This window comes from Oryzias latipes, chromosome 6 (assembly GCF_053564925.1).
Source record: "Oryzias latipes strain Hd-rR chromosome 6, Olatipes_Hd-rR_3.1".
NCBI lineage: Eukaryota > Metazoa > Chordata > Actinopteri > Beloniformes > Adrianichthyidae > Oryzias > Oryzias latipes.
In genome coordinates, this window is record NC_136242.1 from 22,634,326 (window position 1) to 22,661,055 (window position 26,730).

Genomic DNA, 26,730 nt, shown 5'->3' on the forward strand with positions numbered 1-26,730 from the left:
GAGGAATAACACAATATAAGGAGGACATCTTTAGAAAGTAGTTAAATGATCTGTCCATGCCAATTTTTATTTAACAAAAACTCTTATTATATAATGTTTAAATCTTTTAACAAGGTGTTCCACACAATTTTATATATATATATATATATATATATAAAACTAACTGATGGAATAATTTCATAATAAATGTCGTACAGTGCAATATTAAAGTTTTTTTGCTAGTTGTAGTCAAATGTTTTGTATATTTGACTTGTTATTAATCTAATTGTAGTTTATTTCGATTACAGTGATAAAAAAGTGTGTAATATTTGGAATTGACTAATCTTAGAACAAAATAGGAATATCATAGTACAAGTTGGTCCGTAAATCCTCACAAAATCTAAAACTGGCATTTATTCTTCTTGAAATAATGACAATAAAAGCCTGTCAAACTTGTTACCAGTTATTACCCTTCGAAATACCACCCTTAAAATAAGCAAAGAACAGTGCAGTTTGAGTTATTTAAGGTATTAAACATAGTTTTTTTTTTTACTGTGAAGAGTATTGGTCAAAATGATCTTGACTCATTTTAACGATAATGTCTTACATTCTAGCTCTTAATGAGACAGGAAATAACTTAAAATCTGTTAAACTATCTTTAATGTTTAAGACAGTATTTTAAATCTTTGGAGGTTTCAACTAGTTTGAAACCTTAAAAAAATGACAAGCTGTTCAACTTCTTGTTTTTTTTAAGTTTTGTTTATCATCCTATTATTTTTGTTTTGTTTGTTTTCTAAAAATGTGATGATCACAATGAGCTGTGTTTCTATGTGCTCTCTACATAAAGTTTTAATCTTAATCTTAATAAAAATAGATTTCTTTTTTGAAGATGTTCAATGTAGTTTGTTGTTTTTTTTCGTTTTCTTCACACTCTTTCTAACCTTCTGTATTGCCCTAACCTTTTCTTCCCAAAACGACTGACAGTTTTCCTTTCTCTCTTTCACTCTTTCTCCCGCCTACACCAGGGCACCGCTAACGCTACATTTCCCAGTGCCTCTCTGCCTCTCTCCCTCCTGTCGTCTCTGGCAGCCTGACTGTGCTGTCTGCCTCAGCTGTTCTCAGTTCCACTGAGCGTCTTGGGCTGTGGGGACGGAACAGAGCCGCACTGAGTGGGGCTGAACTAGTTCAGAGGAGCGTTAAGCAGAGAGGGTCAGGCAGACTAAGTCATCCAGTGAGGATTTTGCTAACCAAGCAGACAGAAGGAACAGCTGAACCAATCTGGACCTGTTTACTTTGGTTAGTTAAAGGTGACACTGAGTGCTCATGTGGATGGCTCCTTTGGAGCTACAAGCTGGTTTGGTGTCAGAACAGATAACCATGGAAGACAGACCTAGATTTTCTTTGAAAGGCTTTTGTTGGTAAATTTTTAACTTGGTTGAGTAATTAATTGGAGTTGGAAGCTTGTGCGCAGAGACATTGATATATGAACCTCAGCTCAGCGAGTTCTGTTTTTTGCCTTGAGTTGGACTTTAATTTGGGCTTTTGACTTCTGGAGCCGGAAAGACTCTTGCAAGGACAGGACCTACTGTGACCCAAACTGGACAAACCCTGAGGCATTTTTCCATAATTATTGTGCAACAGGACAATTTCTCATAGATCCATTTTTTTCTCCTGCCAAACTCGATTTCTCTGCAGAGGAGTTGTTTATTTTAAAGGACCTGTCTGGACTCTTTTTACCCCAGGACCATGGGCTTTCTGTGGGGCAGCATTGTGCTTCTCTGTGCAGTGGCTCTGCTCAGGGTGGAGGGCAGCGAAGCCCAACAAACCAAGAACAATGTCCCCAGGCTAAAACTCTCCTACAAAGGTAAGTGTGTGAGTTGTGTTGTTCTTCCCTGAAGTGAGGCAGTTGTTCACCGATGAGTAAAAGTTACACCAAATTTTCACGCTCCATCTTGTGGCTCATCTAGGCTAACAAGCCCTCATTGTTCTGAATTATGTCTAGATGTGCACATCACATTGAAACCATGTTTTTGCATCAGTCAGAGTGAGATGCAAAATTTTTCTGAATGTGAGTTTTTAAATATTTAATACATGTATTATTGTTAGCATTTCGTATTCATGATTTGACAATAACACAGTCGTCAGATGTTTTGTTAATAATTTCAGGCATTCTAAAACTTTTGGGGTTTGATCAAGAGAGGGTTGTATAAACATGATAGTCACTTTAATAAATGTGTTTTGAGGGAACAATTCATTATTTGTCTCTTTCTAACTTTTATTCCTTTGAAGCAATTCAGTGCCAACTAAACAATCTTGTAGCCAAAGTGACATATTTCCTTGAACACACCCCTCCATCCTAGTTTTGATCAATTGCAGCTGTCTTTTTTGCGAAGAAAAGCAGTGCCAGATAGGGACTCTAACTCCTCTGAGCATCATTTATCCTCATTTTTTTTATTTTTCTGAATGTCATTTTTGCTGTTCTATTCTCTTCTGCATGGTAATTATGCTAAGGATGAATGGCGCAGGTCTGTTTTCAGCAGATGGCCGCACAAAAGTAAAGTGTTTTCTGCGTAGCACTGGGAGATCCATAATTATACACACAAGTACGCACAAATGCGCTCGCATGCGCACAAAAGTACATGATCATCTGTGGATGGCAAATGATACCTGTGAGGGAATCAATCATTTGAAAGCATACCCTGTCAGTTTGGTGAAACACACCTTTACACTGACATCTTCATTGAAAGTCTTCATGCAAATGACTTGCCTGCTTGGTTTTGCTGGCGTTTAATAATTGATTTAAGTAAATCTCAACCTTTCCTGTTGGGGACAATGACTGGCACCAACCCTGAATGAATAATTTAATCAAGCAGTTATGATTTTAATGTATAGAAGGAGTTAAAGTGATAAAAACGAATGATTGAACAGCCCTTTAGAATACTGACATTTACTCTTAATGTCATCACGCTGCACGATACTTAACTTTTATTATATAATTAATGTATCACCCAAAACCAATGCAGTCATAGAAGAATAATGGTGATTTCAATTTTCTAGGTAAATTAAAGAAATGGGACTTTCCTATGGAATCTAATAGACTGTAAAAGCCCTCGGGAAGCAGTGTCTGATGATCTCCACATGAAAAGTTATGAGAAAGAACTCTGACCTCTACAGGTCACTGTGAATACTGAGAAACCCCTTTTGCATTCTCCTAAAGTCTGACATGTTTTCAACTTTACCACAGTTCTCACTGATATATGCACAGCATGGGTTAGCATTTATCTTCAAATCCTGAACTTATGATCCAGCCTAAAGAGCCCCCCAGTGAACACAGAAAGACATGCACACCAACATCCCTGCTCAGCCCCCCCCCCCCACCACCCTCACACACACAGCCTCCCTGTTGAAATAGAGTTTCTAGCAGACCTTTGAAAGTGAGGGTCGAGGGGCAGGAGGCCAGTGGAGAAGGAGGAAAGAAAACAATGGTATCCTACTGCTACCTAAACATCAAGTAAAGCCCAACTGTATCAACAGCTAAGAAACTAACTGATAATGAGGTGGCAATGGAGTTATGGTACACAGAAGCATAATGAAGTGCAGTAAATGTCTCGCAGTATGTTTTTTTGGGGAATAAACAAATGCCAGAAGGCCTTGAGCCCTCAGAGTAAAATGATTTGTAAGCTACTGAGTAGGAATTTGTATTATTTTAAAGTTTATGGGTCACAAGAGCACATGTTCTCAACTGTTCACAGATGAATAGACAATGTACTTGAGTTAATAAATGTGTTCTGCCAAAAGTCTTCTTTTACTCAATTCGATCCACCTTTTCTGTGCCTAGCCCTTGAAGCCTTACACAAAGAAAGCTATGCATTAACCATATGGTAACAAAAATGATGGCAGAACAGCACATATTCATATAAACTAGTGTTGAAAAATCCTTGATCTCAGTAAATACATTTAGCATTTTTACGATTCAATCCAATGTTTTCCTGTTCTGTATGTGAGAGCATTATTGACTCTGAACTGTTTAGACAAATAATTAGCCTTTGACAGTTTTATGTCGACAATCATTATAATCAGTCTTTGTTTTGTGCTAAGCAACAGTACAAATTAGCTATTAAAATATACAATTTGCAACATTGACAAACAGCGAAACGTTGTGAAAAACCTTGCTATGTCAAAGACAATGTGGTTAGTATGTATTTTAATATGATAGATGTTTTTCTTCTTTTTTAAAAAGAGAATTGACTGTTGATTGTGGTGCATTTTTTTTCAAAATAAGACAATATTAGGTAATGTATGCTAAATTCCTTTCAAGAATCCAAACATGTGCCTGGTCATCAGAATAAAAGACGTGACACTGTGGAAACACGAGTAAGCAGTTCAATATCTATGTCTTGTGCCTAAAGAAACGGAGAAACGTCTGAGCCGCAAACCAGTGTTAAGCTAATTTGCCATGTGTCAAAAAGGTGTTTGTCTGCATTTCTGCTTGACATTGGACAAATCACTCGACCGAGGCTTTGTGACATTTTCACTAATGCACGAGTAAATCAGAGCCTCTATAAACGTAAAATGATTCGTGGATATGTTGTGTTGGTCAGCATGCACAGACTTTAAAATTGTGTGAGTGATGGACGGCACAGCGGTTGTTGAAGCAAGGCCAAACACCAACGTTCCCACTAAAAACCCTGGCATGTGTGGTTATTATGAGGAAGCATTGCTGCTTTTTTTTCTTAGGGAGCATTCAGATAACATTCCCTGTGGCCCACAGTTGAGCAAGAGGAAGAAAGACGGAGAATGTAGGGTAAAAGAGTTTATTTTTATCAGTCTCACATGGGACTGTTGATACTTTGCATCTTTCCCATCTGCGCCCCTACCGCTCTGTCTTTTTGTTTCCTGCTTTCCATTATTGGCTCCACTTCTTTTCCCAGATCTAAAATAAAGGATTAAAAAATACCTAATATTCAAATATTTATATTTATTTATTTAAGAAGATATGAATGAATCTAAAATATCTGAAGGAAGAAATCGGGGCTGCTTAAGATATTAGACATTGCAGTGATTTAGACAGGGTTACCAAGACAATTACAGCCTAAAACTACAATATTTGTCAAGAATGGCAGGGCCACGGCTAACACCTGTTACGAGCTAAAGTTTTAATCTTCCTGTACATCTGATAGACAAAAACTAGAGGATATTGAACATAAATGTGAACATTTCTTCACTAGATAACATACAAATAATTAGTTTGGATGTGAAATAAAAGAGTGTTTGAGTCTGTACAAATACTGCAGGAAAACACTAGTTCAGACTTGTCCTGGCTACTGCCTTTGCTGTGACTTTAAAGGCTTTGCTCTCTTTCCATAAACACAACACAGCCTATTCCATAAACACGAATACACAAAATACCCGGAGAGCACCCGTCTCTAGATGATTAGCTTTTAATAAGTTTGCCCAAGTCTCTGTTGAATAATCTGTTGCCATAGACATCACTTCCACCTTTCACAAATCCAATGGGTGTAAGCGTGAAATACAGATGCTGTTTATCTGTTCTGTCAGAAAGGGATGTTTACGATCAGATGATTCGCAGACGTCCCATGTGGGCAGTTTTCCCACAGGTGCTTAACACCTTTGATTGTCTAGAAAAACACAATCTTCCACTGGTCACTTCATTTTTTTTTTAGATAAACAAGTTTTAACACAGGTGCATTTAGTTGGGAAACGGAGATCATAAAACTGCTGCTTCTTTGTAGAACAAGGCATTGTTAGATGGATGTTTGAGTTTTATTAAATATATTTGCACTTTAAAACCATGTTGATATTTGTATGTAAAAAAAATGTGTTAGTGTAACACCTGATGTAATTGGTGAAAAATATAAAATACAAATCTGTACCTTTAACCAGCTGTTTTAATGGATGTTGTCATCAATTGGAAGATTTTCAAGTTCAAAATTTCCTAGAATTTCACTCCAAAGCCATACTTACCAGCCATCTTCTTCTGCAATTTGATTTTCACTCCCCATTTGACCCTAAGGTTTTATCATCTTCTCCAGTGCAATCAAGTAAAATCTCCTCAACTGGTTCCCTTTGTCTATATTGGGCTTGGTGCCTCCTTTTTCAGCACCAGTTCATATGATGGTGGTCTAACTCATAGTCATGAAGTAAAAAATATATGTACTCTGCATTTTCTCTCTGTAACATCACATCCTTCTTGGAGTTTCATTACCTTGTTAAGAGGAAGAGGGAGATGTGTTGCAGAATCAAACTTCATTTTATAAGAGATTGTACTTGCCAAACTTGCTTGTGGGTTGTCCATCCATCAAAAGCATTCTGAGATAAAAAATTAACTAAAAATATTTATTAGAAATCTGAATTCACTCATACAAAGCAGTGTTAGTGTAAGTGCAGAAAAATGTCTTTATTTTATTTTTTTTACCATGGCTACAGTGCTAAGTACTTTACTTTTGGTTAATTTGTAACATGCCACTTATAATATCTGCAACATTTTAGAATTTAAAGGGTGAAAATTATTCAATGGTTTATGTAGTATTAGTTGAAGAAACTGCTCATAAATACTTTAGGGTCAGGAATTTGGAGATACATCTTTCTATATACACAGAGATTTGAGTTTTTTACGTGTTTTCAAATGTATCTGCAACAAAATACTGTGACATTTTTGATAACCAACTGAATCAGCAAAACGTTAACATGACAAACTTGTCTAGTTATATGGTGTTTTCAATAAAAAAACAACACATTTTCTTTTAATTCTTTAATTCCATTACAATTTTAAAAATCTTGTTGCTATAAATTTGTAGTTTTTTCTTACTAAAACTGTCATTGTTTTCCTCTGTGTTTATAAAGAGAGCACACAGAAGGTTGCTTGTAGTCCCTTAACAAGGAAATGGCCTTAGTGAGACCACCTCCAATGCTTTCACACTCAGACACAGAATTGATGATTTAGGAAATAGGATCTTTTTTATTTTATCTAACAGTATGGGTGAAAACAGTCACCACATACACAGAATGACTTGAAATCTTTGTTTATAACATCAAAATGTATTTAGATAAATAAATAAAAACCTTTATTAAAAATGCAAGAGTGTTTTCATTTTAGATTTGTTGACATTTGATTTCAAATATGTAATATACCAGACTAAATAATGTAGTATAGAAAATAATGCCTAATTGTCCTCACCTTACTTTCACATTTTGCCCTTAGTTAGCAATAAAATTCTCATGAATATTGATTTGTTTTTCTGATCCTCATCTCAGTGCATATTTAAGTGTATTATCAATGTTGTCTTTACTATTCAAATTTAGGCAATACTCAGGGTTGAGACAAATCCCATCTATAAGATTCATTTGTTTGTCACTTTAAGTTGCTCTGGGGTTGCCAGTAAAAAGAATTGCAAAGTAATTTAGCTGAAGTTCAGATGCTTCTGCTGATGTTCCTGCACAATAACTGGATGTTGACTTAAACTGTTGACTTAAATTACCAAGGTAGTTTTCAGCTGCACTGCATTATAGCCCAGGGGTGGATTATAATACATTCCATTATAAATGAACAAATACTGGCAAAACACAAAGAAGGCTTTACATAGAATTAAAGTATTTGTTTTATGGAGAATTAGTGGCCATTAAAAAAACGAACAATAAAAAGAGACTTAAACGAATTAGTACACTTTAACTTCTAAGATAAATGTTTCCGTCATTTGAAACAAACACACCCCATAGGACAGCATGACACATTTGAAGGGAAATGGCAGCACATTTGTCTGTGAATGCAATCTGAACAGGAAATGCTTTATTTAAAAAAAAAAAAGGCTACGTCAAGGCCTTGACATAAAAAGAACATAGCCCAGACGCAAGCAATAGGCTCATGTTGGAACTGTAATTACAGAACATGAAGTTCACAATCGTCTAAACAGGCAGAGCGATTTCAGGAAATATTTTGCAGCAGTTATATCTAAAAAATGATAATTCAGACTTTATTTTTATAGTTTAGGACAAGTGGAACTTTTCTCTAATATGTCTCTCTTTGTAAAAATACTAAACATGAGTGTGGTTATAAAACACTGGTCAAGCTGAAGAAAACCTTTTCCCTCATAACATTTTTACCTCTTACTCCAACTTTCAGTTTCTTATTCCCCCATGGCTCTGACACACTTTGAGGGGGGCATTGTGTCTGACTAAACATTCATAACTTTTGTTCTTTTATTTTTCTCTCAGAAACAAAAATAAAAAGAATGTTTTTATTCTAAACCATTGGTATGTAGTACAGCAAAGTGAACAATTTGAAACCCTGTCAGTTAAGGGAACTCATGAACTTGAGCTTGATTTTTAAAATCACATTTTTAAAATCCTAAAAGCAATAATTGTGTGGCAAAAGTACTGCTGGACAGTCAGTGAAAGGTCTTGGCCTGGTGCTGATCCACAGAGACATAGATGGCTAAAGTTTATTGTCAACATACAGCTTGTAACTGCTGTGACACAATAGCATACCGTTGGTTCACCGCAATTTAGGATGACCACATTTCCTCTACTAGTGAGCTCATGCTTTATCAGGAGGTTGTGGCTTCCATGAAGGTGGAAGATGCACACAGTCAGCAGACATACAGAGAACATGTCACATGTTCCAGACAGAACAAATCACGTTGGTTTCTTGTGATTGAGTAATTAAATAAGCTTTTTTGGTGGGAATTGTGTCAATCATTGATCCTTTAAACAGCTTCAATTTGCTTCCATTCTTCCGGCTGTTTCAAGATATAAAAAAAAAGGTTTTGTCCATATGTATAGTCAATATAAATGTGAAATTTGAATGTTTGCATAATGGGCACTTTGGTTCACAGAGATTTAATTTAACATATAACCAACTACAAGTATCACTAGCCAGTATGCAAAATAGAAAAATATTTGAAAGATCCACTCCAAAATCTTTCCTTTGGTGTTTTGAACATGTTTGTGTGGTAATTTCTTATGATAGAGGACATATATAAAGAAAATGAAGCTTAAAATGGAATGTTTGAGTATTTCTCTATTTAAATTGTTGTGAATCAGGAGCAGACAAAAAGCGAGGGGCTGTAAGCTAACGGGATTGCATTTAAATAGATGGATGATGGAAAAGGGAGCGGCCTTATTTTGTACCGTCCCGCTCACAACTCAAAGGCAAATTTCTATTGAACTCCTTCCGCTCAGCAGAAACTATATCCCACAAAATGACACAGGCTTTTTGATGTTTGGCTAAACGGCATAATTATAATTAAAAGACCACTGGAAACACTTTGAAAATAGATGAAAAGATGATCTGAGTGGGACTTTAACTAACTAAACATATGTGATGGGCTTTCTCCATCATTCATTGCAAGATGTTCATCAGTTTTTATTTTATTTTATTTTTTTAATGCAGAAATGTTGGAGTCTAAAAACCTTGAGACGTTTGAAGGCCTTTCTAACAGTTCAGCTTATCACACTTTGTTCTTGGATGAGGAGAAAGGCAGACTGGTGGTGGGGGCCAAAGACCACATCCTCTCTTTCAACCTCCTAAACATCAGCAAAGGTTACGCACAGGTAAAACTAAGAATTTTGATTTCCATCTGTCTTCATTCTTATTGTTTGGCCACCTTCCTGTGTCCTGACTTTTAGGACGTGCTGTCTTCAGAATTATTTTCAGTTTCAACGGAAAAGCACCTCATGCATTTTTCATGATCATGTGCTTCTCTCGGCATGTTAGCCGCTCTCTGCACACCTGGATGAATAATGTAGTAAACAGGAACAAAGCGGATGACAAATAGCAAAGTGACCCCTTCAACTTGATACACACCCATGCACACAAGCTGCTCCGTTACTGATTCAGGACAACAAATGCAGGAATGAATGAACTCTTTCCAGTATTAACGGGGAATTTTGTTTTTTCTTGCAGATTCCCTGGTCTGCTTCTCCCACAAGAAGGGATGAATGCAAGTGGGCAGGAAAAGATGTCTCAGTAAGACATGGGTCTTCATATCTCTTGATACTTTACTAAACATTGACAAGTTAATGTCTTATTGAGAAAATCAAACTTTTGAAGCTTTGTTTTTTACCAAAAAAAACATGAAACATAGGAGATCACACAGCTTACCAAAACCAACACTCACTTGCCAGACCTTTGGGCACCCTGTTATTGATAAAACAAAGTCTTTAAAAAAGTGTTTTTTGCATGAGAAGTTTGAATATGTAAGATATTGCCAAACGTGTAAAATAAGTTTTGACAATGGCCATGACAAAGTGGCCTGGGCTGCATAAACAAATAGTTCAGTATGTTATGAAGGTCTGTCTGCCTTGGGCTCTTCACTTTGTTTTTGTTCCAATAATGTGGTTTTATTGAAAACAGTTGGACCTGGCAGCAACTGCTATATTGGCAATAAACCAAGTTGTGCTGCATTAAAAATACAGTCTCTTGATAATCGAAGCAGAACATAATGCCCCACGCAAAATACCTTTTTTCATTTGGATTTTCCAACAGGAATCTAAAAAGCCTTCCACAACACCAAACAATGCAAATCTATCTAGTGCAGGATTTTTGTGATACTATACCAGTACTGTTGGATCCATTCTAATCCAGTAGTTATGGCAAATTTGGTTTATTATCAGAAATATCCGATATGGACTTGTCGGAAACATTCTCTTTCCCACCAGAGAGAATACAAAGTGTTTACCGGTATCCTCTTTTTTTTCTCTGAGCAAGCTCAGCATATTATATTAAATAAAGAATGTCTCATTAACTTTCAATGAGCAGAGGCTTAGTCTAATCTAAAAAAATAATGCGTTGTGGTTAAAATTCTTGGATTTTCAGCATTTTTACCTTGTTCAACCATTTCATAACAAGCCTGGAACTATATCTCACTGCATGCAATCAGTCACAGCAGATCGACGTGCCTCTCACATACAATGAGAGGATGTCTATTCACCAAAAGGGATGTGGTAAATCTTACTTGCAAAAAGCCCAGGGCAAGAAGCTTGGATAAAACCATAGAAATAATATCTGGGACTCAGTTTACTCACCAAAACAGACCGAGTTCCCATGGACAACAGCTATACCCTGTGGCAGATCAGCGTGTGCACGGTCTTCTTTGTTTTCAGTGAACAAATGGATGAAAAGGAGCCATAAAAAGTGGTTTGAAACATGTATAATTTGAGAATTAAAAGTAGAAATAAAGCAAAGAGAAAAGAAAGAATTCAAATTTAATGAATGCACATATGTTTTCAAGGACTAAAAATAGCTGTTGTTATTGGATTGTTTATCAAGTTAGAACCACTTTCTTGGGTATAAAGAAACATTTAAAAACTTACTTTTGCTAAAGACCCACCCTGATGAAGATCTTGTTTTTGATGTTCTTAACATGTTCTGGTACCATTTTCATGATTATATATATATATATATATATATATATATATATATATATATATGACAGAGAGAATATTGCTCAAAGTCTGTTAAAAAAAATAGAATTTCTAATGAAAAAAAAAAAATTTCTAATGAACGTCTGCAGAAATTATGTCCTAGAAAACGATACAGGTCTTTTGACTTTGACTAAAAATCGCATAATTATAATTAAAAGACCACTGGAAACATGTTGACAGATGAAAAGATGATCTGAGTGGGAACGGAGGCAGATATTGACTTACAAGACACATATTTTACATCAATAACTGGACATTTCCGAAAAACCTGACTTTGGTTTACACACACGGATCAATAACTTTCATCAAACAAATAGTTTCCTTTAAAAGCCTGGAAAAAAAACTCAACAAGGCAGTGGGAAGTAACCAGATTTCACAATAAAATAACCCAAATGAATCTGCTTCATATTTCAATTTTGATGATCTCAATACACTGAAACCTTTTAGTGTGGCCTTGTTATGACTATCTGTATAAAAACACATTGTGGAATGTCTGCCTGTTTTATAACCAAATCAGTTAACACATTTTGTGAAAACAAAATCAATTCAAAAAAATAATTTAAAAATTCAGAGAAATCATAAGCAAAAGGTATCACATATCCATTCTCCACTGTTCTTCTTTAATTGATTCTTCGTAAAAAGGTATAAAGAAAAGTTCAATCATCAAGTGAATGAGCAGCTGCTTGCTGAGGATTTAGTGAATCAGAATAACTTAGTCTTTAGCGCTACGTACTTAATGGCTAGCGCTCTTGCCTCACAGCAAGAAGGCCCCTGGTTCATGTCCTGGCTTGGGGACCTGAACCAGAACATCAGTGGGGGACCTTTCTGTGTGGAGTTTGCATGTTCTCCCCCCCCTGCGTGTGTCCTCTCCAGGGACTCCGGCTTCCTCCCACCATCCAAAAACGTGCCTCATTGGTTAATTGGTTAATCTAAAATTGTCCATAGGTGTGAATGTGAGAGTGCGTGGATGTGTGATTGTGGACACTCTACCCTGTGACAGACTGTCGACCTGTCCAGGGTGTCCCCTGCCTTCACCCACAAGTGGCTGGGATAGGCCTCGTGACCGAAAGGGAATAAACGGTAGAAGATGAATGAATGAATGAATGAATGACTTAGTCCAGCATGATTTGTCGTACAGATGTCCTTTAAATTTTCTGTCCTTCCTTTGTATCTTCTTTTATTTTAGGTGTAAGTCAGTTTTGCTCTGGGAAACTCTTTATTCTAGCCTGATAACTTTTCTTATTTTTTTATTTTAGTATTTCTTTCTATTCTAGTATTCACTGCAAGTACAAATTTCTCCCCTAAAAGCACTAGTCTACTATTAAAGAAGGGAAGAAATAAACAAATAAAATAAAATCCAACACTAACTAAATGCAAAGCAACAAAAATGAAAATAAAACCAGGTGATCCTCACTTTAACTACTATCTTTGAGTTTATTTTTGTTTTAATTTTATAAGCCAACATCCCTCATGACATAGAAGGGCGGAGGGACATTATGGCATTATTGCGTAAGATACTTTCATACAAGAACATATTTAAAAAGTGTCAAACAAATATTCTTATGACAGCATATTCTGCCCCTTTTTTTTATTTTCACAAGAAAATCCCTAAGCTGGTTCAGCTCATGTAGCATGTATCCATGGATCATTTGTAACAGATGTTGTTTATGTTTCTTTTTCTTTTTTTTTCTTTTTCTGCATTAGAGGGAGTGCGCTAATTTCATAAAGGTGTTGCAACCATTTAACCAAACCCATGTGTATGTGTGTGGGACGGGAGCCTTCCATCCTGTGTGCTCCTACCTGGAAGTGGGCAAGAAGCCTGAGGTACCAACACTTTTCTATGCTCTTCTTCATGTTTTTTTCAGAAAATATAAATACAAAGTTTAGATTGCAGGAAAGAAATCTTTCAAAGTTGTGTGTTATGACTTTTAGATTAGGGTTGCTGAATTTGTCGGTGTAATAAACATAAAAATCGTTCACCCAAAAGAGGTTGAAAGTCAGACACATGCAGGGCTTTGCTTCATCACACATGGAAATGGTGTGCATGCTTGGGTGTGACTCTATGAGATGGAAATTGTTCTCTTCTCCTTCAAATGTCAGACCAATAAATGTGACTTTCCCCATTCATTAGATCGCTATTTACAGACAATTAGGGAGAGAAAATGTCCCTGAGAAAAAATGCCTGTACTTTGTGTGAGTCATAAACTGCAGATGCAATTTCTCCAGTGTCAAGGTCGCAGAGTCACCACAGTAATTAAATTTATTATTGTCATGTTTCATTTCTTTATTCTTTTGAGCCCTGCGCTGGGGCTTCATAAAATAACAGCTCTGTTGGGCAACACATTTTTTGCTTGAGGGCATGTCACGTAGACACTACATACATTGTGTGTATACTGCAAGGATCGAATTCGTCATTTGTGAATATACGTGGAAAAAGTGCGAAAAGTTGTGGTATTTACATGAAATGTTCACAGATGTGACACGAAAGAACCACGTTGAAACCACGGAAGAAGTACGAATAAACCACGCAAAGAACACGTAAATCAACGTAGAACATGAACCGTTCGTGATCGTTACGCGGTTTATATGCAATTCATTAGAGATTTGTGTGTCAGTTACATTATTTTTAACATGATATGTGTATATGTGATATAAAAGTTATACATCGGTGGTAAATGCATACAAAAATCTGTTGGACACATGTCGACATAAGTGGAAGGGTCTATGAAAGCCAAAAATTAGCATATGCATCTTGCAAAAACCATGCACAATTGCTTAAGATTAACGTTATGAGTATAAGCTACGTAAAATTTGCATAAACTGCACAATTTCCTCAAATGAGCAAAAATTTTAAACATCTCAAAACCGAATTCATGCAAAGACCCGTCGGCCGACACCTTCCACAGACATCTGCGCACATCGATGTATAAAATAGCAAAAAGCGCACAAATTAGGTTTATCATGCATGTATCATAAAATAAATTTAATACATAGAAAATGTGCAAAATATAAGTAGTGGCTGTGTGACATGCATGGCATTTGAACAGCAAAGTAGCACTTTCAACATATGTATACATATACAAAATGTGTATTTTTTGTGACTGTCATATGAAAAGAAGGAGACATGGTCAAATATTTCAAAAGATAATAGTTTTTAGGCAAGAAAAAAAAGAAAATATGTCAACTGCTTATTTTCATAACAGTCTCTAATATTATAATCATTTGGACATCATGAAGTGCTGACAGCCAAATAGACTCCCAAGAGAAAGCTCTGCTGAGACAATGCATTTCTTTGTCCTTGATATCTTTCATGCCAAGAAAATAAATACACCAACCCATCTAATAGTCTGTTTTTGTGTTTTTTTTTATAGGATGGTGTATTCAAACTTGAGCCCCATGTGGAAAATGGCAGAGGGAAGAGTCCTTATGATCCCAAGTTGCTCACTGCATCCATGCTAATTGGTAAGTTTTAGGACAGAGCCTTACTCTGTCATTGAAGCCCATGTACAGGGTGTAACCTCAATAGGGTAAAAGCAGGAGTCTTTCTTGTCATTCATTAAATGTGGACCCACTTCATCTTTACACACCTATAACCACTCATTGAAAAACTGTAAACGTTATTTTAATCTGACTGCATTTCCTTTCAGCCGTGGCAGTGACTTTTTATTACTCCAACCTCCCTTTTCACAAATAAATCAATAAAAACTGGGCATGGTGTTACGTTCCACCCCCAATTATCACCAGCCACACTCTGTTATACCACAACACAACCAAGCAGATGGCCATTTTCCAGCCCATCACCCCCCGTTTCTTCTGTCTTTTTTTCTCTCCATTCTCACCAACATTATAATGTACTCCCCTTGCCTCACACCTCCGTCCTCTCCCTGCTCATCTGTCCCACCATGCGTTCAACCTCCCCCCCAGCTCTTGCGTTAACCCCCCCCAGCTCTGGCTTCTGTTAATGTCAATTTCACACTCCTAATGTTCTTTACATCTGGCTCTCTCTGTGTTCTGTCAGGAGTGCCACTCTACCTGTACTGCTAAGCCTCCACACAATTCATTACACTTTTCCACGAGAACTGATGAGAGAAAAAAAAGAGTGTGATCTTGTTTCATGTTACTATGCAAACACCAATCATTTCTCTCCCTATCAGATGGGGAGCTGTATGCTGGCACAGCAGCTGACTTCATGGGGCGGGATTTTGCCATTTTCCGAACTCTTGGCAAGCATCATCCAATCAGAACAGAACAGCATGACTCCAGGTGGCTAAATGGTGAGTATTAGGGTTTTGGAGTTTAAAGACCAATTTATCTAACATATATCTAACAATTTATTAAACAAGAGATGCAGATAAAGATTTAGATAGAAATATAGTAACAAAACACACCGATATGCAGAGTTTAAAACTCTTGTCCTATGGTTGGAGTTGATAGCAGCTCTGCTTCAGTCAGGGAACGTAATGCATGCTCATCCACAGCATAAAATATAAACATCCAAAGAAAAAGAAAGATTCAAAAGTGCATTTTAAGTTTAAGTGCACTTTAGGGTGTTTTCAGACTGGACACATTTGGTTTGCTTAAAGTGAACCAGAGTTTGTTTCCAATAATCCGGAACAAATTTTTAGTAATTAATTAAGGTAAGTCAATTATTTGTCAATTCGTTTCTATGTCAAATATTTATCCATTTCCTTGTGTTCACAGTTTATGAGTAAGGTATATTTACACTTCGTAAAATATTTAAAATAAATTAATAACATTTTACACTGCAAAAACAGAATCTTAAAAAAGCAAAAACACCCTTGTTTAATGTCTACAAGAAAAATTATCTAATAAAGCAATTTTTTTCAAAATAATCTTGGTTTTAGTAAAGAGGTTTTATAGATTGTATATTTTCTTTTAGCATATGAAATTACTGGTAAGACCATTTTTCTTACCCCGTTGTAATTTTTTTTGTGCTAATTTAAAGAACATTTTTCAAATCTAAGAATCTGGGGTGGGGGCTGCACCAGTGTAAATAATAGTGTTAAAACAGCGCATGTATGCTTCTTTTTCAGATCCTAGATTTTTGGGAATCTATCTTATTCCAGAGAATGACAATCCAGAGGATGACAAGATTTACCTGTTCTTCAGAGAGAATGCGATGGAGGGAGAACATGCTGGAAAGGCTGTGTATGCTCGCATCGGGCAGCTCTGCAAAGTAAATAAATACACAGACAACAGCTGGCTCCATAAATAAGGAACATTAAGGCCCACACAATGAAATAGACTCACTGTGAAATTGCTTCTGTTCTAACGGCTAAGCTTTTAGATTTTTTCTTTTCATAATTGTCGCTTTTAGAAGAGGTCATTTCTCATTTTTGCCTTTTATTTATTTTTAGCCTGAAGAATTGTCAGGCTTGGTGCATATGCAACAATTGCTTTCAAAGACAGGACCTGAGAGAGATGTTAAATGTCACCAGAATCTTAAGGAAAGTTTGCATTAATTCAGCAGCACATAGCTTCCATGCCAGGTTTTGACTTTTACTGGATCTGCCACCTGCCTGGCTCCAGAGGAGGCTTATGTCAAAGATTTATGTGCAAATTCAGAGACATTGGATATCAAAATTTACATTTCTACTTTACCTTCTTCATAAAATATGGTCTACTAAAAAGACTCAGTCATCTTCAAAATAATAAAAAAAGAAACTTAAAAAAAGAGCTGTGTAGAATGAGAAATGTGGATTTAATTAGAGCCTTTACAAATCTGTGCATGCTTTAATTTACTATAATGAATCATTGCAAGAGCAAGGAATTTTTTTAAAGTCAAAGTCCCACTACTGTCACACTACGAAAACGAGCTGCAGTCTCAGATGGACTCAGGAACCATTTTGTTGGTTCATATATATTTATTTTAAGAACTCTCACTTTGTCAAGCTGTATTACTTTATGTCTGTTTTGTTTTTAGATTGTTTTTGCCATGATTTACAGAGACAAGCTAAGGCAAAACCATTAGAAAAATATACTGAACTTGAGTTTAAGGGGTCAAAAGTTTAAAGCCAAAATTAGTTTGCATTCAAACCCCACTTTTGAAAAAAGAAAAAAAAAAACGCTTAGAAATATGAAAACTATTGATTAGATATTTTTGAGCAAATGTCCCAGCAAATGTGTGCAGTTTTTATTTATTTATTTATTCCCCTTTCTTATCTAAAAAAGGTTTTCCCTGAAAGCCTCCTTTGCAGACAGACAAACAACCAAACTAAACAACAGTTATGAAAAAATACTTCTTCGTTTTAAATTAATGTAAACTCTAAACTCTACTGATGTATCAATAACCTAGTAAAAAAGCAAAACACTTTAGATAAACACTAAAAGGGCAAGCACAAGCAGTTAATGACCAGAAAGTAAAATCATGACAAGCACTCTGTCAAAAAGAGGGATGAGAATTCAACAGGCAACATCTGAAGCCAGGCTTCCAATGGGAAATCTAATGAACAACCAGAAACAGCTGTGAGGACTGGCACAAACCAGGTGTAATCAATTAACTGGAAAAGACAAAAGGCAGAACATAGAGAGTAAGAGGTAAAAAAATATTTAGTGATCTGAACAAGAAATAACCAAATGTGATTTTAAAAAAACATAACATTAAAACACTAACATCATAACATTAAAACATGTTTTATGTATTTGAAAAAATCAAAAAGAAAAGAGAATGCAGTTACAGATCCTGACCAAAACAAATTTTAAGATTTGGGTCAATGTCAAAATTATTTGTTTTTACAGATGACACCTCTGCAGGAAACAACATACAGCATTTTTTTTAGATGTTGTCACAACCAAACTGCATTTTTATCCCATCATTTTTGAATGGTCCTCATGATAACCCCAAACAGCTGGTTGACTCTTTCTTTAGAGATTATGGTATCAAATGATGAAAAGGCCTCTGGCTTTTAGGCATTTCAGACTGTAACCTGCTTTTTAACTGATCACAGTTACAAACATGGTAAAATATTTTTGTTGCTAATATTCTACATGTTGTCCACCTGACAGAATGATCTTGGAGGCCATAGAAGTCTTGTCAACAAGTGGACTACCTTCTTAAAAGCTAGACTTATTTGTTCTGTACCCGGCAGTAATGGAATAGATACACACTTTGATGAACTACGTGAGTGACTCTTTTTGTTGAATGTGTTGAATTTTTGCAATTTTTGTCTATATAAACATAATTATGTTTTCACAGATTGACTATTTTTAATTTATTTGTCATTCATTTGGCTTTCAGAGGATGTTTTTGTCCTGAGCACAAAGGATCCCAAGAGTCCACTTATCTATGGGATATTTACAACATCAAGGTAAGTTACAGTAGTAGGGACCACAAGCCAGAGACAATGGTCGGTGACCACAAATGATAGAGCTTCCAATTCTGTACACAGAAACAAATAAAATAGACCTAAAATTAAGCATGTTATTATTATATTACGTCTTGTGGGAAAACTTGTTTTTTTGTCTTTTTAGATACTTTATCTTCCCCATTTTTGCTCTAAACACCATCAATTTGTCACAGGACATTATTTAAGTACATCAGCAATATTTAATATATTTTAGAAGATTGTTCTATTTATGTTGTCATATGCTTTACGTCTGCCGAGTGCAGTTTATTTTTCTGTAATAAGGGCCTAAACCTGCAGCCTTACCGTTCTCATTAACATTGTTCATCACGATGTGACGTGTGGTACTCGGGTCTGCAACGACGAATGTTCTGCGTTTCATCAAGTTTCCTTGATGTTTAGGGGGTGGTTTTGGGGACCTAATTTAATCATCTTGTACCTTTCACGAAGCTGTGAAATTGATCCAAAGTCATAAGAAGGCTGCTGTTGGTTCACAAATGTCCGTTAAGTCCACCCTACCTTGTTACAAATTTAAATCAAAGTATAAGCTATCCCAGTCACTTTAAATTTTTCAATGCAGAAACAAAGTTATTGAATGTTGAACATGTGCAAACGGCATGCGGAGTGACACCCTTTGCAGTACCTGACAGTAGCCTTTAGAAAACAATTCCCATGACCATAAATTGCAAGATTTGTTAGTGTTTTTTAGATCCTGCCTCATTTTTGCATTACTTTTTCTTATCAGCAACATCTTTAAAGGTTCAGCAGTGTGCATGTACAGCATGACAGACATCAGAAGAGCGTTTCTGGGTCCATACGCTCACAGAGATGGACCAAATTATCAATGGGTACCCTTCCAGGGTCGTGTTCCCTACCCGCGGCCTGGTACTGTGAGTACAGAATGTTCTTTCTTTGAGCACACGCTAGCTATGTAACCTGCATTGTGCATTTTTCTTCTCTTAACAAATGTATTTATCAAAGATTGCCTTGCTTTTAGTGTCCCAGCAAGACATTTGGTGGATTTGACACAACCAAAGAGCTTCCTGATGAAGTAGTCACTTTTGCCAGAAGTCACCCAGCCATGTTCAATCCAGTCTACCCAATTAACCATCGACCCATCATTGTCAGAACAGATGTGGACTACCAGTTCACCCAGATAGTGGTTGATAAAGTGGAAGCAGAAGATGGCCAGTATGATGTCATGTTCATAGGCACAGGTATCTATGAAAAGAACAAACATTAATACAGAGTCATGTATTTGCTTGTATACTATAACACGTGTGTGTCTCCTAGACATGGGAACAGTTCTAAAGGTGGTATGCATCCCTCGGACCTCCTGGCATGATTTAGAGGAAGTCCTTCTGGAGGAGATGGTTGTTTTCAGAGTAAGTGACCCCCCCCCCTTTATCCTTTTTAGCAAGAATTTGTAAACTGTATTTATTTCCTTTTAGGAGCCAGTTCCCGTTAGGGCCATGGAACTTTCAACAAAACAGGTATGGACTTTTCCATTCTTGCTTGCTTTGCATGGATTTTCATCATCTAAGCCACTGAAGTTGAACTTAATCTTGTGGGATTTATGACCACAGAGAATCTCTGTAAATGGACCTACTGTTTATACACAAAATGTACATGTCTGAAAACCTTTTGGCTCTACTGTGGTGATACACCTTACTTAACGGCAGAGAGACAGAACAAAGACACTATTGAAACATTTTGAGATAAACAACTGTGTCCTCAAACAAAGACCTCAATTGCTGGTTTTTTAGTGACTGTTAACGTGTCATCTTAAATGACAAGGAGTTGAAAGATGAGCTAGATAATTTGCAGGTAGGCCTAGCTTAGTGCTTTTTCTGTTACGGACCGTTTGTTAAGATAGGAGCAGGAGATGTGTTACAGAAAAAAAAAAAAAAAAACTAGTATGGACCCAAAGTTGAAACTGTCGTTGAGGGAAGAGGACTTAGATAAAATAACCGAATGCTCTTTATTTTCCCTTAACAGCAACAGCTTTACCTCGGGTCAGACATCGGTGTGTCTCAGATGCCTCTACATCGGTGTGAAATTTATGGAAAGGCCTGTGCAGAATGCTGCCTAGCAAGGGACCCTTACTGTGCATGGGACGGCACAGAATGCTCTAGATATTTTCCCATGGCTAAAAGGTATTTACTGACATTCTGTAAGTTACAAACAAGTCAAGTTATAACCCACATGACCAGCAAATACACATAAACAAATAGAAGACTTGCATTATGAAAATATTCAAATGTTCTCATTCAAAGGGGGGATGCATTTTGTAAAGGCCCGTACACACCGGGACGAATATTCGCCAGGCGTTATTCGCCAGCATTTTTCGCCACGTTTTTTGTGTTCACACCCAGGCGATTTTTGCTGACGATGAGCCGAGCGAACATGCAATTTCCTTCCCTGACATTAGATGGCGCTTAATGTAAACAGAAATACTCCTGTACACAAGGTGGCGCTGCGCAACTTTACGCTTCTTAAAGTCGCTTTTCACTCAGAAGAAGAGAGCAAGTATTTACGCACTTGTCAGAATAATACAAAGAAAACATGAATACTTCAAGCACCAGTTGCTCCAACTGGTGCTTGGTTCGGGGATATTTTAGAATGTCCGTCATTATTTCTTCGCGGCAGTGTAGACGCTACTTGGCGTCTAACTTCTTCGCTGGTATGTGTGCTCAGCAAGGCAGTTTTGTGTTTGAGCGCCCCCAAGTTGTGTTTTACTGTAACTTCAGAAGCTCCAGACACGTGTGCAAAAGCACCATTCTCATTGGTCGAATAGATTTCGACGCGACGCGTCGAAAAAAAAAAACGAACCCGAGGCGGTTTTTTTTTTTGACGCTTTGGCGCGTGGCGTTTTTCCGCGTCGGTGTGCACACTCTCATTGGTGCCCTTTGTTTAGTCACGAGGCGTTAAACGTCGGCGAAAATCGCCGGCGAAATTCTACCCGGTGTGAACGGGCCTTAAGGTATCTCATTCTTGGTCTATGCAGGGCCTTGACACACTGCAGATATAAAAGCCCCCACAATGCACCACTGCACTAAAGGGGCAAGGATCTTTGATAAAATACTATAAGATAAATACCTCAAAAAACAATAAAACCAGTGATGGTCTCCTTTCAGCAATCAATGAAATATATGCAGCTATAAAATAATTATTTCTTTTATTTTTTGTCGAACCAGAACCTTTGGTTACATACATGGTGAAAACTCTAAACCTTTTTCTTTAGATGCCAAGAAATGCCATCATCTGAATTTTGTTTTTCTTTAATTCTGAGAAGTGTCTAGTTGGAGTGAGTTTTGACATCTCTTCAGAAAAATATAAATGTTCAAGTCAAAAACACAGTTTTGAACTTGATCCACCAATGTGAGTTTAAAATTGTTCAATTTCCCCCCTAATTCCATTAACATGCTGTACTGTACATGTTGTCGATATTGCACAGATGGAGGCACTTAATCTCTCCCACTATGTTTTTACGGACACCAAAGCCAGTGGATTCCCATTACTTCTGCTGGACCTGGATCACAAAGTGCTGACAGTTTAATGGGACATCCATGAAGCAGATGTCCATTTAACTAAAAAAAAAAAAAAACATAACACAGTCGCACTTCAGATTAAATGTCCTTAAATTCCCTTTTAGGGGTGCAGTTATGTTATCAAAACGTCATAGAAAAACCCTAAATTGTTTATTTACCTAAAATGACAACCCATTCTAATGATATTGAAAAAAAATAGGTTAATAAATGTTGGAAGTGTAAGAAGATTTCAATTTAGTTTGACTTGAGCGCAGCCTTCCACTTCACTGGGCATAACTCTTAAATCCCAGCTGCAAGGGCTCCAGTTCTCATCTTTCACTGCATTCCAATGGTCTACAATCAGAAATAAGCCAATCAAAGCAAACTGTAAGGCCCAAAACATTTGGTGCGACAACGTGAGGCTCTTTGCTTTGCTGTCTCCATAGGTGCTTCCCCTGTTGTTTATAAAAAAACAACCTTCAGGGAAGTTTCTCACCTAACAAGTCTTTAGCATCTGCAGCCCATTGAAGACAGGCTGGAGTGATGGATTAATTTTGAATTCCTCTCTCATACACACCCTATAATTAAAGCCTTTCCACAAGGCTGCAGGCTGCCTGCCTCTTATCTGTTTTCACTGGCCTGCAATTCAGCTAATTCAAAATCAGTTGTAAGTCTCCAAACTGGATATGTTCTTAGTTTAAGACACACATGCAATGTTTTGCTAACTTATGAAGATGGTAATAATATTGTGTTTCTGCAGGAGAACAAGAAGGCAAGATATCAGGAACGGAGATCCACTGACTCAGTGCTCAGACCTTCAACACCAGGGTAGGAACACAGCGATTTAAAAACGAACAACAAAGTTCTGAAAACGAGCCTGTAAAATGTTGATTGGACTGTGTTCCACAGCTGAGCAGATAAACTCGTCTATCCGGCACCAGCTGGGTTTTAGTTGGTTTAAAAAATGTTATAGTCTGTTATCCTTCACCTGGCACACTCGTTAAATGTTTAATCCCCAGTTTTGCAGTCATGCAAAAAACTGCTGAAATCAGTACTTTTTTGAGTACCTCTGCTATGATTTGCAGTCCATCCTCAGCTTTCAGCACAAAGTCACCTTTAGTAGTAACTATTTAAAGAACAGACCATTTTTGGTATTTCTAAAGTTTGAACTTTGTTGAGTTTTTATTTTATTATTGTAAAGTTTTGATCTGGTCTGTGAGTCATAAATGTTGCCACCACTTTCAATTAATCTCAAAAAGAATAATTTTAAGAAATTCTGACTCTTCACACCTGTAACCTCAACTCAGTGGGAATGGATAAATTTGAGCCAAATACTTAACTTCATGTTCACCGCAAAGAGTGAATTTGACTAATTTTTTTGTGAGTTTTTCAAGATATAAGCACCTATAAATAATTAAATATAGAAGTACATAGATTTTTTTGAAAGGGGGCACCTGTGACGTCTATGCTTAGTACACCACAGTCATAAATAATCAAGACAAAAAAGAAAAGTAAAACTTGAACTCCAAGCAATTATCACATTAAAATCTACTTAAAAACAGTTAAAATTTTGCGACTAAACTAGATTTTATTTTCCAGATGAACTGAATGGATTGGCACATCTCCAGGATAAGACAGTGTATGGTGTGGAAAACAGCAGCACTTTCCTTGAATGCATTCCAAAATCCCAGAGAGCGGCCACTTATTGGCAGTATCAGCATTCCACTAATGATCGCAAACAAGAGGTGGGTCACATCTCAACTTCTGGAATCAGCTCATGGTTACATTTTAATTATTATTTTTTACCTTTTTGCTTGCAGAGAAGATACATTTACACGTTTGATCTTTTATCTTAAGAGACTTTTTATTAGATTACAAAGCATCACAGTTTATCAATATTTAATGACGTAGTAGCTTAATTGACTTGAAGGAATTTCACGTGATTGAAAAAAGCTGAGAGAAATGAAAAAATGGTCATATCTTTGGGCATTGCAATGCTAATAACACATTAATGTAGTGATTTTGATTTCTTTTTTTATTTCTTTGTCCTTGACTCTTTTTCTGGTGACTGAAATTTTGTGCAGATCAAGTCAGCGGAACGTTTTATCCACACCAGCCAGGGCCTTCTAATCCGAACTCTGGAAAAGAAGGATTCTGGCATCTACCTGTGCCAAGCAGTGGAACATGGTTTCATGCAGACGGTTTTAAAGGTTAACCTAGAAGTAATTGACTCAGAGCACTTGGAGGAGCTTCTACATCGCGATGAAGATGCTACAAGCCATGTCCATGCCCGGGATTTTAGTTTACCGAGGGAAACTCCCAATCAGAAGCTTTGGTACAGAGACTTCCTCTCTTTGGTCAACCACCCAAACCTGAACAGCGTTGATGATTTCTGTGAGCAAGTTTGGAAAAGGGAGCGGAAGCATCAGAGACAAAAATCCCACGCGGTGCAGCAAATGCATCACCAACAGAAGGCTGTGGTGAACCCACACAGTCACATGCATGCTCAAGGGTTGGCATCTAAGTGGAAACTCCTGCAAGAAAAACAAAAGGGACGTAACCGCCGGACCCATGAGCTGGAAAGGGCTCCCCGCAGCGTCTGACTCATAAACCTTAAATTTTCGAACTAAGTCTCGAGACCACACCCAGATCCTTTTCTCTACTCTTGATAGAATCATTGTGTTGCTGTCCTTCCTTCTGCAAAACACACATTTTTGCTTCAAAGGCTGAACAGAAAGGTTGATAATTGAATGTTTACCTGATCTGCCAGCTGCTGTGTTAATGCATGGTCCGACATAAACAAATGCGGTCCATGCAGAAAACCTGCATCACATTAGTGTTAAAGCACATAATCTCAGCTGGCTGAGCTCTGCAAGAGGGAGGGTGTGCCAGTCAGAAAACTTGATGGAAATACCAATCCTTTAGACACAATGCGGCTTTGTGTCTCGTCATGATTAGCAGATGTCTGTTTTCTCTCTTTGAAGACACTCACAACTATAAAGCCACAGGTTTGCTCATACAAAATGAAGATGTGTCATAAAAGACAGTTGTGTAATGGGTTGCATGGATTTACATCATTTTTGGTTTTAGTTATTAGTGAACCACTCAACATGAGGACAAAAACTGAACGGGTTCTACCAGAAACAAGGGGTACATCTGTTAAAGTTAAAGTGTGTAAATACTTCATTTTATGTATGATGGTCATAAGAAAGGGAATGTCTTGTGCAGTCAGTTTATGTTGTTTTGGGGGATAGAATTTTATTTAAGAAAGGGTTTTCAAAGCAGTTGTGAAGGGGGATTTTATACTTCTGACTGTGTGTTTGTGTGTGTGTGTGTTTGTCTATGGCCTAGATAAGCTTCCCAAACAGAGAGGTTTTATTATTTTTTCATTAGAATCTTTCTGGTCTGAGCATTTAGAAAGCTGCATCATTTGGATGTACAAGACACCGTACCGAGTTCTTCCATGTTTATTTAATTGCTCCTTGAAACTGCTTTGTTTTCCCAAACTGTGTATTTATTGATAACCCAATCTCTCCATTGTTAAAATGTATAAATGCTTATGCGTTAGCTGTTTTTACTCATATAATTTTTCTTTAAAGGACCAATTTAACACAAATAATCAAAAACAGGAAGGTAAATGTTATTAATTTATTTTGCCAAGTGTCACATTTAGTACATATCAGAAGCACTGAGCAATAAGCCAGTATCCATCCACTATACTGTATTTCCTACATATCTGTATTGTACACAAACAGTGCAGTGTAGCACTCTCCTTTCACTGTATGTAAAATAAACAATGCATAATTTAATAGAGCACAGGCAAACACAAACCTGGAATGTAGCTGTGAACATCTTGTAAATATAACTACAGTCTGTGGTCACTGTATGACAAATTGACACTATGTACTAGTGCATGTGAATACTAGTGTCTTCTTGTTCTGCCATGGCAGATGATCTGATGTTGCAACCGCTGAGTCGTTGTTCGCTTCTGCAGTACCCACGAGCAGAAATGTCCATGATATCCATTTGACTTCTTTGAACAAATAGTCAACTTGCTGAGGACAAAAACTCAGTAGAATGGCATTGCAGAAGAAAATGTCAAGGTACCACTAAAGTACTATGAACTTAGGTGAAGCGTGTCTGAAAAACGTGAAGTGAGTTTACGATCTTCGCCTGCTTTCCGAACCCATGACTGGATTAGAGCAAAAGCAGCTGGAGCCCATCCTCAGATATTTGTGTCAAATGAAGAAAGAGCTAAACCCTGGACTCGCATGTGCACAAGATAAGACTATCATTATTAGGAGGAAATTGACCCAACATGTCAAGTGAGAGAAAGGAAACCAAGTGCTGCTGTTGCTACTTTTTTAGCATGATGATGTATTTTACTGATCAAATAAATGTTTCTTCATGAAAAA

At 37.0% G+C, this 26,730-nt stretch overlaps 1 protein-coding gene across 1 annotated transcript; it reads left to right on the plus strand.

Moving 5' to 3' along the window:
* Window positions 1-1,002: 1,002 nt before the first annotated feature.
* sema3ab (sema domain, immunoglobulin domain (Ig), short basic domain, secreted, (semaphorin) 3Ab) lies at window positions 1,003-26,730 on the plus strand. Its single transcript, XM_011476200.3, has 17 exons — window positions 1,003-1,843; window positions 9,389-9,549; window positions 9,902-9,964; window positions 13,126-13,245; window positions 14,793-14,883; window positions 15,576-15,695; window positions 16,476-16,618; window positions 18,448-18,562; window positions 18,680-18,749; window positions 19,531-19,675; window positions 19,783-20,002; window positions 20,079-20,170; window positions 20,237-20,278; window positions 20,784-20,941; window positions 23,076-23,143; window positions 23,915-24,060; window positions 24,400-26,730. Exons 1-17 carry the CDS (start codon window positions 1,726-1,728, stop codon window positions 24,916-24,918), a joined length of 2,391 nt encoding a protein of 796 aa, XP_011474502.1. The 5' UTR covers window positions 1,003-1,725; the 3' UTR covers window positions 24,919-26,730.

Excerpts from the sequence above, each read along its gene's own strand:
- sema3ab (XM_011476200.3), top strand. The coding sequence starts at position 1,726 with ATGGGCTTTCTGTGGGGCAGCATTGTGCTTCTCTGTGCAGTGGCTCTG. Across the intron at positions 18,563-18,679 it reads TACACACTTTGATGAACTAC|AGGATGTTTTTGTCCTGAGC; the intron begins GTGAGTGACTCT and ends TTTGGCTTTCAG. Across the intron at positions 20,942-23,075 it reads TATTTTCCCATGGCTAAAAG|GAGAACAAGAAGGCAAGATA; the intron begins GTATTTACTGAC and ends GTGTTTCTGCAG.